The sequence below is a fragment of the Malus sylvestris genome, chromosome 8 (genome assembly GCF_916048215.2).
Source record: "Malus sylvestris chromosome 8, drMalSylv7.2, whole genome shotgun sequence".
Classification (NCBI taxonomy): domain Eukaryota; kingdom Viridiplantae; phylum Streptophyta; class Magnoliopsida; order Rosales; family Rosaceae; genus Malus; species Malus sylvestris.
In genome coordinates this window covers 5,722,188-5,739,537 of record NC_062267.1, presented here as the reverse complement: position 1 = coordinate 5,739,537, position 17,350 = coordinate 5,722,188, and the positions used below count along the sequence as shown (strand labels likewise).

The window sequence follows — 17,350 nt, the reverse complement described above, 5'->3', positions numbered from 1 at the left end:
AAAAAAACATTCAAATAAACTCTAATCAAATAAGTATTATATATATATATATATACTTTTGTTTTTTTTTTGGCAAGGAAAAAGTAAAGCTCACACAAACATCATCGCGGGACCTCGTTGGCTTTACCGGTTCTCTGTCAATTGGATGCGATTTAAAAACCACAAAACAACCACCCCGATTATCTCTCTCTCCCTCTTCTGGCGACGCACGCCAAGATCTGAAAATCCTTTCCGTTCCTTTCTCTTCGACTTTTTGCTCAAAGGTCCTTCTTCTTTCTTCCTTAATCTTCTTACATTCCTCCAAAAAATTGACTTCAACTTCTCCGATTCGCTCTGATTCAATCGCAATTTTGCTTCTTCCTATCTGATCTCGCATTTCCGAATTTTGCAGATTCGTCATGGATTTCATGAAGGTCTTCGATCAAACGGTCCGAGAAATGTCAGTTTTTGTTGCGATTTTAGTCAAATTTTTTTCGATTTATTTGATATCAATTGCAATTTAATTGACATTTTGTTTGCTTAATCTTGATGTGCAGAAAGAGGGAGGTGAATCTGAAGGTCTTGAAGGTTCCGGAGATGGAGCAGAAGGTAATTTACTGTTAATTCGGCGAAATTTTTCTTTTTTCATTGGAATTTCTTATTGTGTAACAAAAATTATAGATCTGAACTCGAATTGTTGTATTCATGGCGGATTCAAACACCAAAATTTGTTATTTAGTTTTCGTCCTCAATAGTTATAGTAGCATTGCAGCCTTAGATTTTATCCTTGTAGATACATTTGAGCTGAAATTGTAGCTATGCTTTTGGTCTTTTAGCTTTGAGAGGTCACTGGAACAGGTTTCTACAATTTTGAAATGCCCACGGTCGGTTGGCATTAGCTATTGGCTTTAGACTGTATACTTTGAATGTACTAGCTAAACTGGCGGATATGAATTTGTTTTTTCTCGTTTCGGGAGCTGGACTCTGGATGATATGATTAACGGCTATGTCCGGTTTGAATTTTCTTTTAGTTTACCAAATTTGTTTCATTGCTGTTATACGGTAGGTACTGGATGCGACAGATAGTGAACCTTGGGGTCCTCATGGCTCTGCATTGGCAGAGATTGCACAGGCCACTAAAAAATTGTGAGTTTCAACTGCAGTGAACTGTTAAGGATTCTTGTTAAAATCTTTTTTTATAGTGCCAATTTCCGGAATCTAGAAGGAACATGTACTTACACGCACTTGCTGATTCTTGTTATCTTTTAGTTCGGAATGTCAGATGGTTATGAGTGTTTTATGGACAAGACTAAGTGAGACGGGAAAAGACTGGCGTCATGTTTATAAGGTAAGAATTCAGTTGGACTGTGCACATATATGCTTATAGAGATCTACGCATACTATATTTTGGTGTCGTTGGGTCATGTGCCTTTTTATCCCTTTCATGTCTGAAACAACTTCTGCATCAGGCATTGGCTGTTATAGAATATTTGGTTTCACATGGATCTGAGCGTGCTGTTGATGACATTATAGAACATACTTTCCAAATCTCAGTAAGGACTATTTCTTTATGGCCTGAACTTGTTTTTGTGTATATCAACTATCAAGTCGAGAATATGGTTGAATATGCTCAAAACATTCTATTTCTCTTTTGTTTTTTCCTTTTCCTGTAGTCACTCTCAAGCTTTGAATATGTTGAGCCAAGTGGGAAAGATAATGGAATAAATGTGAGAAAGAAGGCTGAAAATATAGTGGCCCTTCTGAATAATAAAGATAAAATACAAGAAGTTAGAAACAAAGCTGCTGCAAATCGTGACAAGTAAGCTTATTTTTCTGGCGACTAGGTTTTCAAGTTTACTTCAACTTGTCTGAAATCTTTTGATTAGATTTGATCTTATAAACTATTAGCACGTTGCCAACTTTAGGTACTTTGGACTTTCATCTACTGGGATAACATATAAGTCAGGTTCAGCGACTTCATCCTCGTATAGTAATAGCAGCTTTCAGAGTAGTGACCGCTATGGAGGTCTAGGTGGTACAGCAGCTGCTGGTGATAGTTTCGGCGATAGCTATAGAGACAGACATGAAGAAGACAAGACTGAGAAGTTCAGCTCAAGCAGGTCTCGACGTGGGGCTACAAGTGAGAATCGAGAGAGCTCTTCAAAGAAGGGCTCAACACGAAGCAGGTATTTGATTTGTACTGTTGGTGATAGGCTGCAATCCTTAAACTAATGTGCCTTTAGACTGAGAGGCTTTGGATAACACTTAAAAAGGTTCTTCTGAGACTCAGAACTGCAATACGATGGTTTCTATCACTACTAGCTAATTTTGTCTGCAGCTCTCTCTCACTGATGCAGAGACCCTGCCCTCTGTATACAGAGAGACTGAAGCACGTATATTTTGCCCCAATAATTTTGTTGCTATGTGATCGTGTTTAGATTAATTTCAGAATGCTTATCTTGCAGGAGAGGGCAGGATGATATATCATCTAGTGAGTCAAAGTCATCAAATAAATCAAATGAAGCTGATACATACAGTTCAATTCACACGCAAAGCCCAAGTATTGCTGATGATGATGACGATTTTGATCCGCGAGGGACTTCTACTACTAGTAAGTACATATGAACTCTGGTGCAGTTGGTAGTTTAGTGTAAAACTAAAAGGAAGCCTTGTGGGGAAGACATCGGCAAATGTTGTTTAGCTGCAATCTATTCCATGCCATTTGTCTTTGTAATTCTTGACCATTAATTGATGTACTGAAGCCATTGAGGATGCTGGTTGTGCCATGGAACATAGTACATCTTTTGTTGAGTTCTACGTTATTTGTTCAAACATATACGCTATATATGAATTTCACTATACTATTGGTTGGTGTAAATTTTCCTGCTTTTTCTTCTATCATATTTATTATGCACTGACATTTAACTGAACGTGTAGTTATTATTGTATTTGCGTGTTTTTTAAATAGTATGAATGATTTATTGAATATAATTTAACATTTCAGTGTGTACTATATTATTTTCAACAGAGACTGCTGTTGCAAGCTCGAACCAAGTGGATCTATTTGGACAAAATTTGATGGACGACTTCGTAGATGTTCCAGCATCTGTTCCTGAAGAAAAGCCTGTTATGAACAGCAGTTCATCGGACGTTGATCTGTTTGCAGATGCAGATTTTGTGTCAGCAGCACCACCCCAGGCAGCATCTGGAGCATTTGCAGACTCAACTTTTGTATCCGCACCACCCAAGACAGCAACTGGAGCAAGTTCTCAAACTCAGGTCAGACATTCATATGTTTCAGTTGTGATGTTCACCATAACCAAGAGGGTTTAAATTAAAGCACACCCCATAATTTATGCAAACTTTGAAGAAGTTTTTTGCTTAAGCATGTGAAAATGTATTAGCTGTGGGATTTTGGCAAACAAACGACTGGTTTTAGGGTTTATCCCAAGTGTTTTTTATTACTCAAAAGGGTCTGAAGTTCTTCGCTAACAAACATGTTTTATCATTAATTTATACAGAATGGCTTTGATCTGTTTGCGTCTCAACCAACCCTATCCCCACCGGCTTCTTCAACAGTTGATCTTTTTGCCACCCCTGATCCAGTTATGCAGCCAGAAGCCAAGTCTACAAATGCTGCACCAACAAACACCAACATTGTTGATCCCTTTGCCACTGTTCCACTTAACAATTTTGATGGATCTGATATAATGGGGGCGTTCACGTCTCATTCTGATTCAGCAGCTTCAGAACCTTCCCAAAGTTCTGTCAATGATGGCAGCCACAATGTTGTGGGGAAACAATCTTTAGCAGATTCGAAGACCCCACCCAAGAAGGATTTCCAGGTGAAATCTGGCATTTGGGCCGATTCACTTAGCCGTGGACTGATTGATCTTAATATATCTGGTCGTAAGTATATCCATCTCAACTGAAATATTTCCTTCCATAGCATAATTTATTTGTTTGTACATGAAATTAAATTTTACTTTTTTTTCAAGTTGTGAGTTGAGATTCGGAAAAATTGAGATGGTCTTTTATTTAAAAATGTGACAAGTGTCTGGGTCGTGTTAGGATTAAGGTTATCTGTAATCTTGATATATACGGTCAGGGGTAATTGATTTGAGTCTAATTCATTTTCGGTAAGTGGATTGATTGGGTAAATGTTCAAGTGGGTTTCTCATGGAAGTGACAAATATAAATCTTCGCTAGTTCTTATTTCAAAAGTTTTATATACATTAGTGTGGGATACAGGGGCACAGCTCTGGTTCTTTAGTAATCGTGTGCTCAAATTATGAGTATTTGCACGTCAATGCATGTTTAGGTCGCTTTTGTGATTGCTCCTTTACTTGATGTACTTGCAGCCAAGAAGGTGAATCTGGCGGATGTGGGAATCGTGGGTGGATTGACTGATGGAACCGATGAAAGAGAGAAAGGGCCCCCAACTTCGTATTACATGGGAAGAGCAATGGGTTCGGGGACTGGTCTTGGAAAATCAGGGTTCCCATCTTCACAAGGAATAGGTGACGACTTCTTCTCAAGCCTCAGCAGCGGCAACCAGCAATACCAATACGGTGGATTCCAAAAGTAATTTCGTTATTTTCCGCCATTTTCATGCCTACATATTCTTTTGCCTGCTCGGCTAAAATATTGGTAGTTGTGTGTTTTGGTGTGCTTGGTTTGTGTTCCTACTCCTCAGCGGAATACTGTGATTCGAGGAATGTATTGATATGAGTCGAGATGATTGCAACGCGTTTTAATATAAAACTATGTGGGTAGTAGTCTAGATGTTGATTTTGTCGTGAAACAAGTATATCGTAATCAGTTTGCCATGGTTACGGGAACACCCGTCTCTGTTTGCTCCCCCAAATTCCTCTACTCAATTTTCTGTTCGGCTCTGGTGTGCCGAGCCGAACTCGTGTGGAATTGTTTGGTGGTTGGGTTCAGAATATCTGTTTCATTGTTCGGTGGTATCTGTTTCTGTTGCGTGGTACAATTTATGGTTTGTGGTTATTTGAATTTTTTAAAGAACAGCTTTTTAAAAAAGTTAGGATATTAATTATATTCAGTAAATGAAAAAGTAAAGTGTTATATTTTTTGTTTCCAAAATTATGGATAAAAAAATAGCAGAATGCAAACACTTATTTGAAATGTGTTTTTTTTTATTGGAGGCAGGCGGTCAATACCAATTAATGAAAATTTAATAATGCTAACCCCATCTTTTTGTTTTTAGCTTTTAGCACCATAGTTTATCAAACATAAACCTGTTTTTTTTCACAACTGTTTTTTTTCACGTCACAGCAAGTAGTTTTGAAAAAACTGAAACAGTTTTTTTCTTCCAACTTTTGGAATCCAGATCATCTTTGTGAGGATCTCAGGAATTTGTGAATCATATTCGTTCATCGTACATTATGCGGTTAGAAATTATTTTAATATTTTATTTAAAATTAAATACAAACAGTATCTGACAAAACTATTTGCACGATGTACGATGAACAACATTTACGGATTCTTATAATCCTCATCAAATGGATCCGGAGATGATTCTGTTGGCAATTTATGTATTCCTGTTCAGAACGTGAACCGCCGAACATCCTGACAGGTACACAGAGAGGGAGAATCGCACTTGCAAGACTTTCTATAAACAATCCATGTGCTTTCCTGTAAAAGCACTTGTATGTGCAACATTAGGCAAGTGCTTTAATTTAGGTCCTAAATAAGCAATTCCTACCAAACATGCCTTAATCTTAATTGTCTCTTCGCCCGTAGTTTTACATTCCTTCATCTAAATCTACTTTAGCTACTAAACAAGCAATTCCTACCAAACATGCCTTTAAATCTTAATTGTAGTTTTGAATTCCTTTATCAATCGATTTAGATGTCTGGGCTGTGTGTGGAGTGCGACTGGAGCACAAGACGGTACATCACATGTCATTATACATTAGAATGATTTTTGTTTTTCCGAGTATCCCTCCAATCATACAATAACATATAGCAGCCGGAAATTATTAGATTGTATTTTTATTTATTTTACAGAAAGGGTTGAAGAGGACATCATAAACGTTTTTGTTTTATGGGTTTCTAGTAGTACTGCACGTCCATCATCTTCCCCCTTAACATGGCTTCTGCTTTCCTCACCTGCTTCACTGGTCCTATGATGAACACCTGCATTCCGGGAAAAAGACCCAAAAAAAAAAAAAAACACCCACAAACTTCGATCAATTTTTTGCGTCTACTTGGAACAACTATTCTAAATCATGTAGATTCGTTGGACTGACCTTATCCGGCGGACCCTTATCGCTTCCCATGAAAATTTCAGCACTGTATAATAATAACATAAAAATATAATGTAGGGGCGAGAAAGAGATTAGCGGAACACAGATAGATAAGGAGAAACACACAAAGATAGAGAGAAGATTGTACTTGCAAGACTCTTTTATTGACAAGATGGAAGATCCTCTTCTCCCGATAACACGGCCCATCTTTCCCGGAGGAACATCAAGAACTGAAAGGATTTCTTCCTCTGGAGCATTGCCCTCCACTTTAAGGTTATCTGTTAGGAGAAATAACATCCGAATTAGCATCCAATTATATGTACACTGTATAGACAAACTATGGAGGATTCTTATCTGTCAAAAATTAACATAATGAACACTGATTGATGGACGACATGCACATAATTTTTAGTGGCAGAATTAATTGGATTTGAATAATGCAAACTAGCCTCATACGTAAAGCTTTAAGCTTGTATATAACTCAGCATTTTCGAGAACCTAGGTTATATGCATGCAGAACGTTTCACCTCGTTTTGAAGTCTTTAAGTAATAGTTGTGTGGCATACATATTGAAGAAGATTCAAGACCTGGAATAGGGGGGAGAGATGGCCAGTCTGCAAAATTATTATTGCTGATGCAAAAACAGCGGCAGTAGAGCGCACCACGAACTGCAAGTGACCATAATGACTGTTGATTCAATTTCTCCATCATCTTGTAATAGATATACAGAAGAAAGCGGACATCATCTGCAGCTGCGCGGACCATCTGTTCAGATAAAGGTCTGTAGGTCCAAAAGTTGGGATCCTGTACGTATATTAAATGAATGTCATTGACAGAAGACCCTTTTCAAAACGATGTGTAAAGAATTTATGAATCAACATCAAACTATGCAAATTTAAGTTATATGGCCAACGCTCTTTTGTTGATAATCTAAGTGTAAACCACTTCAGAGTGATTCAAAACCTTTTTCATCAGGCTGTAATCTCATAATCATTTTCCCCGTCTACCATCACACCGACTTAACCTTCAATGTATTTTATATGGAAAATCAAGACAGGGAGAAAAAGATAATAAAAGAACTCATGAACAATTGTTATGATGTTGAAACGAACCTGCCTAAGGAGGAAACGAACCTCTTCCTTCTCAAGATAAGATATTCCTGCAATCAAACTCTTAAATGAAAACTGAAGCCATACTGGGAAGATCTAAACCTAACAATCCAATTCATCATGTCCCCGTATCTAATTTTGTCATCCAGAAAACTTTTGGAATGTAATCAGATAACATTAAATATTTGGGTCCAGTACTTGAAGAATGATCTTTTAAATAGATTATTCTTATGATTAACTTAAACTCTTGGAAGACAAAAGCATCGGTTATTTTCATCAAATCAATGTAAATCCGAAAGCATATGGAAATATGATAACAAACAGAAACTTCAATGGATACCACGAAATATATAATGTAATACCACAATAGCGTGGATCAGCAAGGAGGCCAACGAATGATATATAATCATCTAGCAATCTTTTCCGTCCTTCTTGCTCCTCTATCAGCGAATAGGCAATCTGAATGCCAAAAATAATATTATTATTCTATCTACCATCATGCCTAACAAGAAAATATAGATAGCGAGTGGGCTCCAATTTCTGACAAGTGATAAAAGGATAAACCACATGTTTATAAAAGTTCAAGATCGACTAGGCACAGAAGTAGAAGTCAATGAAGCACCACTATCAGGCCAACCCTCATAAAAAGTTGTTTCTAGGTATTATCAAGGATTCAAGGCCACCTAAGCAGGCCACATATCAGAAACGGTTAAATTCAAATGAGAACACACAGAAAGTAGAGATGTATTTCTAAGTGATGTCAATGTCATTCTAAGCCAGCCCACCATGGACAGGTCATGAAACTCAACATTTCAATTCAGTCCCCATAGATTAAACTTCTCTCCATCTAATGACAGAGGGCGGAGGATGGATAAGGATTCTTTTTATGTTAGATTTGACATAAAAAAATACGTCGAAATTTCTAACAAGTGATAAAGGATGCTCACCTGGGTATCTACAACATTGTTCAACTTGATGCCAAACTGAAAGTACAGGGCCTGAAAAAATAAAACAAAATTCAATAACGGCAACAAAATGTCTTATTAAAAGAAGGTACAAGCTGGGATGAAAATAAAACCGATCAGATACCTCACTATCTCGTTTGCAATCATGAATGACTTTGGTGATATAGGAAGACTCAAGTGCAGGCTTACAGGCATTGATCAGCATCACCCCTCCCTGAATGGCATCAACCAGATATATAGCATCTGGAAATGCAAGCTGGCAGAAACAAAACACTTCCAGTTTATTAAAATAGCAGACAATTACAAACAAGAGACTGCCTTTATATATTTCAGATAAACAAAAATGCAGGCAAATGCAAGAAATCTAATCAGAAAGCAAAATGACAACCAATTTGGGAAGCAATGAACAGTTTCTCTTAGTATTTTATTGACTTACTTTTCGTAGTTGGCTATTAACAATCTATGGGCCTGTTTGGGACTGCTTTTGATGGCGTTTGCAAAAAAACCTTGAAAGCACTTCGCAGTCATATAAGCGTATTCTGGAGAAGCACCTGCTATGTGCTCTTCCAGATAACTTCCAAATGTTTTTCCAGGAAGCACTTGGATTTTTAATCATTTTGCACTTGTATTTTTAATAATTTCAACTTACTTCTAATAAAAGCACTTCTAATGTAAACGTCTAGAAGCAAAAGTGGTTCCTACAGAAGCAGTTCCAAACGGGCCCTATATATATATGCCCTTGCTTAGATCAGACAAACATCTAATAAATGAGACAGGTTGGACACAAATTTGAAGCTGAACAAATATCCACAAAATACAGCAACAATACTAATTACGCAGACCTGCATGATACAGAGAGTTCCATGGCGACAGAGGTCAACTCCCTCGCAGTCGAAACCAATGACAAATGGCCTTTCAGCTGAGGGCTGCAAGAACTCAGCAGGCAGCTGAGATGCATGAGTGACTATACGAATAGGAGCCAATGGCAACTGGGTTTCATGATTTAGGGGTTTCTCACCTGCAATCCACCCAAAAAACAGCTAGTTTCACATAAAATTAAACAAAAAGTAACCAAATTTAGGTCAAATTCATAAACCCCAATTCATAACTATTTAGGGCGACACAGATACGCCAATCAATCATCCAAAGATTCGACATTTTGCAGGTAATTTTTCTTTCCCGCATTTTCCCGGCAACCGAACAGACCAAAAGCAATAGAAACACAAAATTGAAATTAAAAATTGAAAAAGGGTAATTGGGGGATTGGATTGGATTGGAGAAGACAGACCTGGGCCAGGCGAGAGACGAAGGTGAGTCTGTAAAGGAGGAGGTACAGAGGCCATGCGATCGGACCATCCACGCCAATCTTTAATTTTGCCTCCAAACCAACGAACCCTGATTGTCTCCCGCTTCACCAAATTATGTTTACGCCCCCCATTTCATTTTCTTTTACGCTTTTCTTACGCGGAAATGGAGAGCCGACATCCATTTTGGTAACCCGACCCGTTATCTTTCGATTAATAAAAAACCCTTTTAAAGTGTACATTTCGATATTGTAATTTACTTTTATGTCTTTTCCAATCTTTTTTCCAATCTTAAAAAGTAAACTATCGATTTGCTCCCTAAACTTTTACCTAACTTTCGATTTCCCTCATGAACTTTTCGATTGGAAAATTAAGGACTCAAACTAATTTTTTTAGCCAATTTACCCCTACCGTTAGTTTTTCAAACATTCCATCCATATTTCTGTTAAGTGAGATCATGTGCACAACATGTGAGGGTAATTAAGTCACTTCACTCTTAAAAATGATTAAAAAACTGAAAATAAATTTAAGAAAAAAAAAACTTTCCCTCTATTTTTTCCCTCTAATTCCTATCCTCAATTTTATTTTTCACTCATTCATATGCATAAGAAATGACATATGGTGTTATTGTCTTCAAAAGTATCTAAGTTAGTCTTTTTCTTGAAACATGTACTGCCATTTTTATTTTCTCTAACAAATTAATAATTTGACAAATGCTCATAGTGTTATTATCTCCAAAGCAATGCATTAATATAAGCATGTTACGTGTTGTGCTTCATTTTAGAGACATTAAGACTTTACTAGTAGAAGAGTTAGAAGAGTTATAAAAATAGTTTCCAACAGTTAACATGTCCGCCATCTAGTAAAAATTACAACAAGTCAAAGAAAAAAACTACTCCAATCACCAGCATCAAAACTCCAAAGATCAGCTAACTACACTAATCAAAACTCCAAAAAAACTACTCTTTACTATTCCTCCAATTTTCTAGCAATAGTATCCAACCAAATCACAAAAAAAAAAAAAAAACATATCATACCCACGCAGTTCCACAAAGCTTTGCTTGCCTCCTCAAAGTACAATGTTTTCAACTAATAAATTAATTACTATAAAAAAGAAGAAAGTGCACAACTCAACCTAGAATCAAATGATGGATATTTCAACTGCATTCTTGCACATTTAACACCATGAACATTTGTTAAATTATTAATTTATTAGAGAAAATAAAAATGGCAGTACATGCTTAAAGAAAAAGACTAACTTAGATACTTTTGAAGACAATAACACCGTATGTCATTTCTCATGCATAGAAATGAGTGAAAAATAAAATTGAGGATATGAATTAGAGGGAAAAATAGAGGGAAAATTTTTTTTTTAAATTTTTTGTTCAGTTTTTTAATCATTTTTAAGAGTGAAATGACTTAATCACCCTCACATATTGTGCACATGGTCTCACTTAACAGAAATATGGATGGTGTTGATGCACAAAACCGGAGGTCTTGGAACAACGTAAATCTGACCGTGAATCTGCATGTAATGTAAATAACACAAGATGTATCGTGGTTCATTCCAAGGTTTGGGCTACGTCTACACTGAGATTGTATTTATCTGAGAGATGAGGGAGAGAACCTCTGTAATGAGAGGAGATGTGAGAGGTGTGAGAAGGCTCCAGAAATGGCCTCCCCTAATTGTGAGGGTGATGGGTCCTTTTATAGAATAAGGACTCCTCACTTATTACATATTTGCCCTTTTTTTACCACATAATTACATTTAAGTTCCTCGAGTATTTATACGAGGCCCTAAATATGGTATAAACAGTAGTCCCCCAAGTTTTCAATCAAGAGAGTCTTTTGACTGAAAACTTGAAATTCAGTCTATGTGTGGGAGTTCCTTTTATAGGATAAGGGTTTGTTTCTCAATACATAAGTGATGGGCTAAGTCCCCCAAGTATTTTTCATGAGGGTTCTCTAATGAAAGTGAGGGAGTCCCTTTTATAGAATAAGGGCTCGCTCCTCAGTACATAGATAATGGGCTAAGTCCCCCAAGTATTTTTCATGAGGCCCAGTTGAGGCCCAATATATGGTACATAATATAATATATGGTACATAATGTAGTCCCCCAAGTCTTCGGCCAATATAGTCTGTTGGCTGGAGACTTCAAATTGAATCCATGTATGGACCGAAGTGGCGGTTGTTCAGAGGTGGTATTTGTATACCCTGCACTGAAGCTTTGTAGGTGAAGCTTTGCAAGTGAAGCTTTGAAGCTAGAGCTCTGTAAATGACGCTTTTGAAGCTAGAGCTCTGTAAATGAGGCTTTTGAAGCTGATTGACATGAGTGATGCTCATGAATATTTATGTTGATTGACATAAGTGATGCTCGTGGATGTTGTCATGAGTGATGCTCATGAATGTTAACATGAGTGATGCTCATGAATGATGGTCATGAATGTTTATGTATGATTTGTCATGAGTGATGCTCATGAATGTTTATGTATGAATGACATGGGTAATGCTCATGTATAATTTGGAGTACTGGGCGTACTTTTGATCACCTGGTTGGTGGTATGAAGAAGAGTACGGGTTGTACATTTCATCACCTGGTTGGTGGCATGAATGGCTAGTTGCCAAATGATATTAGAGTACGGGTTGTACATTTCATCACCTGGTTGGTGGTAATAGCGGCCGGTTACCGAATAATTGTGGAGTACTGGGCGTACTTTTGATCACCTGGTTGGTGGTAATAGCGGCAGGTTGTCGAATAATTGTGGAGTACTGGGCGTACTTTTGATCACCTGGTTGGTGTTATTTTAGGCTTATGGGCCTTCGCCCTCCACAAAACATGCCAGCCCATTTATTTTGGGCTTTACCCTTTTTTTTTATTTTTTTTTTACCCTCTGATGGGGTTTATACAGATATTTCCGAAAGATACGAAAAATAAATTACATCATTCAAAAATAAGGAAAGTAAATCACATCATTCTGGTGGGTGTTTACTCCTTGCTTTTGCAGTGTGAGTGTTTATTCCTTGCTTTTGCTTTCTGCTTTCTGTCTGTGCGTTGTTGTCATACATGTGCACCCAATTAATCTTTACAGCCTGTCTCTGCGCCGAGAGGAATGAGTATAAGGGAATCCGAAAAAAGTGAGAACAATGGATGGGAAAGCTTCTTTCAGCTGGATCCCCCAAATGCTTTTCCTTTTTTACTTTTTCTTTTCTCTTTTCATGTTTCTGAAATATTCTTTTCCTCTCCTCTTAGCTGTTCCAATTGTTTTAACTATAATTCCTCGTCGCTTTCCGAGATCATCTTCCCCTGAAGTTGATCGACCAAACCCTCTTGAGAATCCAACGGTTTAAAACCTATCTGAGAATGCACCGCCAGGTTCTTCGACAACCCTTTGAGCAACTTCACTTTCTTCTTGATCTCCTTCGCCTTCTCCTTCATACCACCGCATGTGGGACCCGCCTGATAATACTGCACATGTAACCTCTGGACCATTCAAGTATCCAATTTCAGTACTCCACAAGATTTGCAGAAATCCGAACAAGAGTCCCCTTATTGCTGGTGGTGGCAAAGCCTCATCGGAGAGATCAAGAATGTGCTTCCAAGAAAGAATAGGGAGAAGCGTGTACGTGTTGCAAATGATGATAAACTATCGTAAGAGGTAAAGGATGCCTTGATCCTTCCACATTCACAACCATAATATCCCGAATTGGTCATTGATCACCATCAACAAGAACGAAAGGAACCTTTCTGACCAAATTCGATTGGTGCTCTCTCCAATACCTCCAAATTATCGCTCTCAAATCAGACGACTATCCGATTAAGCCCTTCCATTCCTGAACTAAACACATTTTGGTATTGTCAACGACGACGGCTCTATGATTTGTTTCTTTAGAGATGAGTACGCCGGACTTAAGGCTCGTCCACGTGCTGTCAACGGCGAACTTGGCTTCGACGGTGCCGCGTACAACGACGAGCTTGTCAGATTGATCGAGGGGGAGGATTGAGCGGAGATTGGAGACTTTGATGGCTGGGGCATCACAGAGCTTGCTTATGGATGAGGAGGTGAAGGTGAAATTGAAGACGGGGTGCACGATGGCGCAAGCTAGGGAGACGGCCAGAACGGCGTCGTACCAGGAGAGGACGAATCGGAAGAGTTGGGAGACAAAGACATTGTCTGGCACTGGTGACGACATCGCGGTGGTTGTCGTTTGGCTTTACATTCGAAAGTAAGTGAGTGTCGGAAAGATGAGGGCTCGAATACTTCCATCCCAGAGAGCTGTTCACACGAATGAGTGACCTTGTCCTCGAACTGGTCAGCCATGGCTGGCCTGCCGCTCCGAGCCTGATAAACTTTGAGGGTTCCGGCTCACTGTATCAAATCAAATTTAAGGAATATGGGGAAGTGGGAAAGTGGAAAGTTTTTAACTTTTTGTGAATCAATCAATTGGGTTTGTTGGTGGATTGGGAAATTTGGAGAATTCATGGGTTTTGGGGGATTTGGGATTGAGACATTTGGATCTGTGGTTTTTAGGTGAGCAGATTCACGGAGGATATTGTGGTGAGGTTTCATGGTGGTGAGATGAAAAATTGAGAGACTACCGACATAGCTTTTCGTGTCGTTTCCCACAGACGGCGCCAAATGTTGATGCACAAAACCGGATGTCTTGGAACAACGTAAATTCGACCGTGAATCTGCATGTAATGTAAATAACACAAGATGTATGGTGGTTTAGCCCAAGGTTTGGGCTACGTCCACACTGAGATTGTATTTATCTGAGAGGTGAGGGAGAGAACCTCTGTAATGAGAGGAGATGTGAGAGGGGTGAGAATGCTCTAGAAATGGCCTCCCCTAATTGTGAGGGTGAAAGGTCATTTTATAGAATAAGGACTCCTCACTTATTACATATTTACCCTTTCCTTTACCACATAATTACATTTAAGTTACTCGAGTATTTATACGAGGCCCTAAATATGGTATAAACAGATGGAATGTTTGAAAAAACTAACGATAGGGGGCAAATTGGCTAAAAAAATTAGTTTGAGTCCTTAATTTTCCAATCGAAAAGTTCAGGAGGGAAATTGAAAGTTAGGTGAAAGTTTAGGGGGCAAATTAGTTTACTCATCTTAAAAACCAAACGATGCTTGAACAAAATTCTTACGTCTGCCTGATCTCACGAGCGCACTCATTTTTTAGCATGTACGAATATGTTTAAGTAGTATTTCTCTTATTTATAAGTGAAAATTCTTAAATCTGATTCTCGTAGAATTTGAATTTGATGTTCAAAATGCATGTCTTGTTCGCCTTACTTTTCAGTTGCTTTTGTAAATTCGTACATAAATCACCATTCAATCTATTTATTTCACCATTGTCTCACTATGAAGTTTTAAAAATTAAGGTGAGACTTTCCGTTGAGATTCTTGAGTTAGAACTCATTTGACAATTTTATGGGCCTCACTACATATTTTTCATATATTTTTGTAGTTTTAGGCTTAAATATTCTACTAGATATATATATTTATTGCTTAATAAACTGTAAAACTGCTTCCAATTTCATTAAAAAGTTTTTATGAAAATAAATAAAATTGCATTTTTGTAAAAAACATGGATGTTAGGTAGTCCCGACATACGCAAAACGAGGCAAACCATGGCCTACAAAACAAGGCGAGCTCCACTCACAGAATACGGGGCGAGGCTTTTGACACACAAAACGAGGTGGGTTTCATGCAGGGAAAATGAGGTGGGATACGTCACATGGTAGGCCTCGAATTATGTGACAATGTGCACAGCAAAACGCGATTGGCTCCGTGCACACATAAAAAAACGACACGGGCTCTGAAGCAAAACGGGACGGGCTTCTGGCATGCAAAACAATGCGGACACCTCACATGCATAACGAGGCAAACCAAGACAAACAAGATGAGGCGGGCCTCCTGCACGTAGGCGAACTCCCGGGTGCTCAAAAAGCTAGTCGTGCTCCACGCACGAAAAAAAAATATATATTTTTAAGAACATGAATATAATAGTTTGTTGTAGTGGTAAGAGAAATAACAAAAAAAAAAGTTCAAAATTTGTTCAAATTCTTAAGGGTGCCAGAAAGTCACGCGTCTGGCACCCCAGGAATTTCAATCATTTTACATTTTTCTTTTATTTCTCTTACCACTCCAACAAATTATCATATTCATGTTCTTCAAGAGATATTTTTCCATGCAAAATCTATTATACACTAAATATACATTTTACCATCTCTAATTGGAAAAAAATGCATTAAATATATATTTTAACATCTCTATATTTTTCACTTATTATTTTACTTTTCACCTTAAATAGTCTATTAAATATACGCTTGTTGCTCAATAAGTCATAAATCCGCTTTCAAATACATTATAAAATTTTCCTTAATGCTACCATAAAATATTTCGAGAAAATTAAAAATTTGCATATTTTACAAAAAAATGTGGATTAACACTCACGGTTTTCAGTCGATTTTGCAAATTCGTACATAAATCATCATTCAATCTATTTATTTTCAACTTCACCTCAATCCACTTTCAAATACATTATAAATATTTCCTTAATGCTACCATAAAATATTTCAAGAAAACAAAAAATTTGCATAATTTTACAAAAAAACGTGGATTAACACTCACGGTTTTCAGTCATTTTTGCAAATTCGTACATAAATCACCGTTTAATCTATTTATTTTCACTTTTGCCTCACTATGAATTTTTGAAAATTAAGGTGAGATTTTCTGTTGTGATTCTTAAGTGTAGAACCTCATTTGACAATGTTCTGGGCCTCACTACTATATTTTTCAATTATTTTTTTAGTTTTCGGCTTAAATATTGAACTAAGTGTACATCTATTGCTCAATAACTCGTAAAACTGTTTCCAAGTTCCAAACAACCGCCACTTCGGCCCACACATGTATTCAATTTGAAGTCTCCAACCAACAGACTCTATTGACCGAAGACTTGGGGGACTACACTATACTATACATCATATATTGGGCCTCAACTGGGCCTCATGAAAAATACTTGGGGGACTCTAGCCCATCATTCATGTATTGAGGAGCGAGCACTTATTCTATAAAAGGGATTCCCTCACCACCATTAGAGAGCGCACATTATCTATGTACTGAAGAGCGAGCCTTTATTTTATAAAAGTGACTCCCTCACTTTCATTAGAGAGCACTCATGAAAAATACTTGGGGGACTTAGCCCATCACTTATGTATTGAGAAGTGAACCCTTATTTTATAAAAGGGACTCCATCACCTTCGTTAGAGAGCATTGCCGTCAGATGAGCAATCGTCTCACCACGAGCATCACTCTTAACCCATTATTGATGTACTGAGGAGCGAGCCCTTATTTTATAAAAAGGACTCTCTCACCTTCGTTAGAGAGCATCGCCGCCAGTTGAGCAACCGCCTCGCTGCGAGCATCACTCCTAACCCATCATTTATGTATTGAGAAGCGAGCCCTTATTCTATAAAAGAGACTCCCTCACCATCATTAGAGAGCATCAACTCTAGCCTATCATGCATGTATTGAGGAGTGAGCCCTTATTCTATAAAAGGGACTCCCTCACCTTCAAACGCCACAAGCTGAGCCAAGCAGCCTCGCAGCGTGTGCTACTTCTAGTTTAGCATAATTTCATATTGAGCACTGCCTCATATTGAGCATCAGTTTAAGACAACATCTAGTTACTTCGGCCCACACATAG

The 17,350-nt window shown here is 37.9% G+C and overlaps 2 protein-coding genes, 1 long non-coding RNA gene and 1 pseudogene across 3 annotated transcripts; 2 read left to right on the top strand and 2 right to left on the bottom strand.

Annotated features, from left to right (window-relative positions):
* Positions 1-93: 93 nt before the first annotated feature.
* LOC126631923 (clathrin interactor EPSIN 1-like) lies at positions 94-4,762 on the top strand. The gene is made up of 12 exons (XM_050302126.1): positions 94-263; positions 392-439; positions 537-588; positions 1,046-1,125; positions 1,249-1,327; positions 1,449-1,532; positions 1,653-1,798; positions 1,905-2,165; positions 2,445-2,590; positions 3,008-3,258; positions 3,501-3,888; positions 4,341-4,762. The coding sequence occupies exons 2-12, from the start codon at positions 399-401 to the stop codon at positions 4,565-4,567; spliced, it is 1,755 nt and encodes a 584-aa protein (XP_050158083.1). The 5' UTR covers positions 94-263; positions 392-398; the 3' UTR covers positions 4,568-4,762.
* Positions 4,763-5,881: 1,119 nt separating this feature from the next.
* Positions 5,882-9,780, bottom strand: LOC126631924 (uncharacterized). The gene is made up of 10 exons (XM_050302127.1): positions 9,614-9,780; positions 9,168-9,343; positions 8,450-8,581; positions 8,308-8,358; positions 7,723-7,819; positions 7,364-7,410; positions 6,839-7,055; positions 6,400-6,529; positions 6,255-6,297; positions 5,882-6,141 (listed from the first exon to the last, which is right to left on the bottom strand). The coding sequence occupies exons 1-10, from the start codon at positions 9,666-9,668 to the stop codon at positions 6,058-6,060; spliced, it is 1,032 nt and encodes a 343-aa protein (XP_050158084.1). The 5' UTR covers positions 9,669-9,780; the 3' UTR covers positions 5,882-6,057.
* A 1,385-nt stretch (positions 9,781-11,165) lies between these two features.
* LOC126632104 (uncharacterized) lies at positions 11,166-14,597 on the top strand. The gene is made up of 2 exons (XR_007626572.1): positions 11,166-11,227; positions 14,413-14,597. It is a non-coding gene; the product is annotated as an uncharacterized LOC126632104 (long non-coding RNA).
* Positions 12,385-14,418, bottom strand: LOC126632103 (E3 ubiquitin-protein ligase SPL2-like; annotated as a pseudogene).
* Positions 14,598-17,350: the final 2,753 nt, after the last annotated feature.

Excerpts from the sequence above, each read along its gene's own strand:
- LOC126631923 (XM_050302126.1), top strand. The coding sequence starts at position 399 with ATGGATTTCATGAAGGTCTTCGATCAAACGGTCCGAGAAAT. Across the intron at positions 1,533-1,652 it reads AACATACTTTCCAAATCTCA|TCACTCTCAAGCTTTGAATA; the intron begins GTAAGGACTATT and ends CTTTTCCTGTAG. Across the intron at positions 2,591-3,007 it reads GCGAGGGACTTCTACTACTA|AGACTGCTGTTGCAAGCTCG; the intron begins GTAAGTACATAT and ends TATTTTCAACAG.
- LOC126631924 (XM_050302127.1), bottom strand. The coding sequence starts at position 9,668 with ATGGCCTCTGTACCTCCTCCTTTACAGACTCACCTTCGTCTCTCGCCT. Across the intron at positions 7,056-7,363 it reads TTCGTTTCCTCCTTAGGCAG|GATCCCAACTTTTGGACCTA; the intron begins GTTCGTTTCAAC and ends ATATACGTACAG. Across the intron at positions 6,298-6,399 it reads TCAATAAAAGAGTCTTGCAA|TGCTGAAATTTTCATGGGAA; the intron begins GTACAATCTTCT and ends ATTATTATACAG.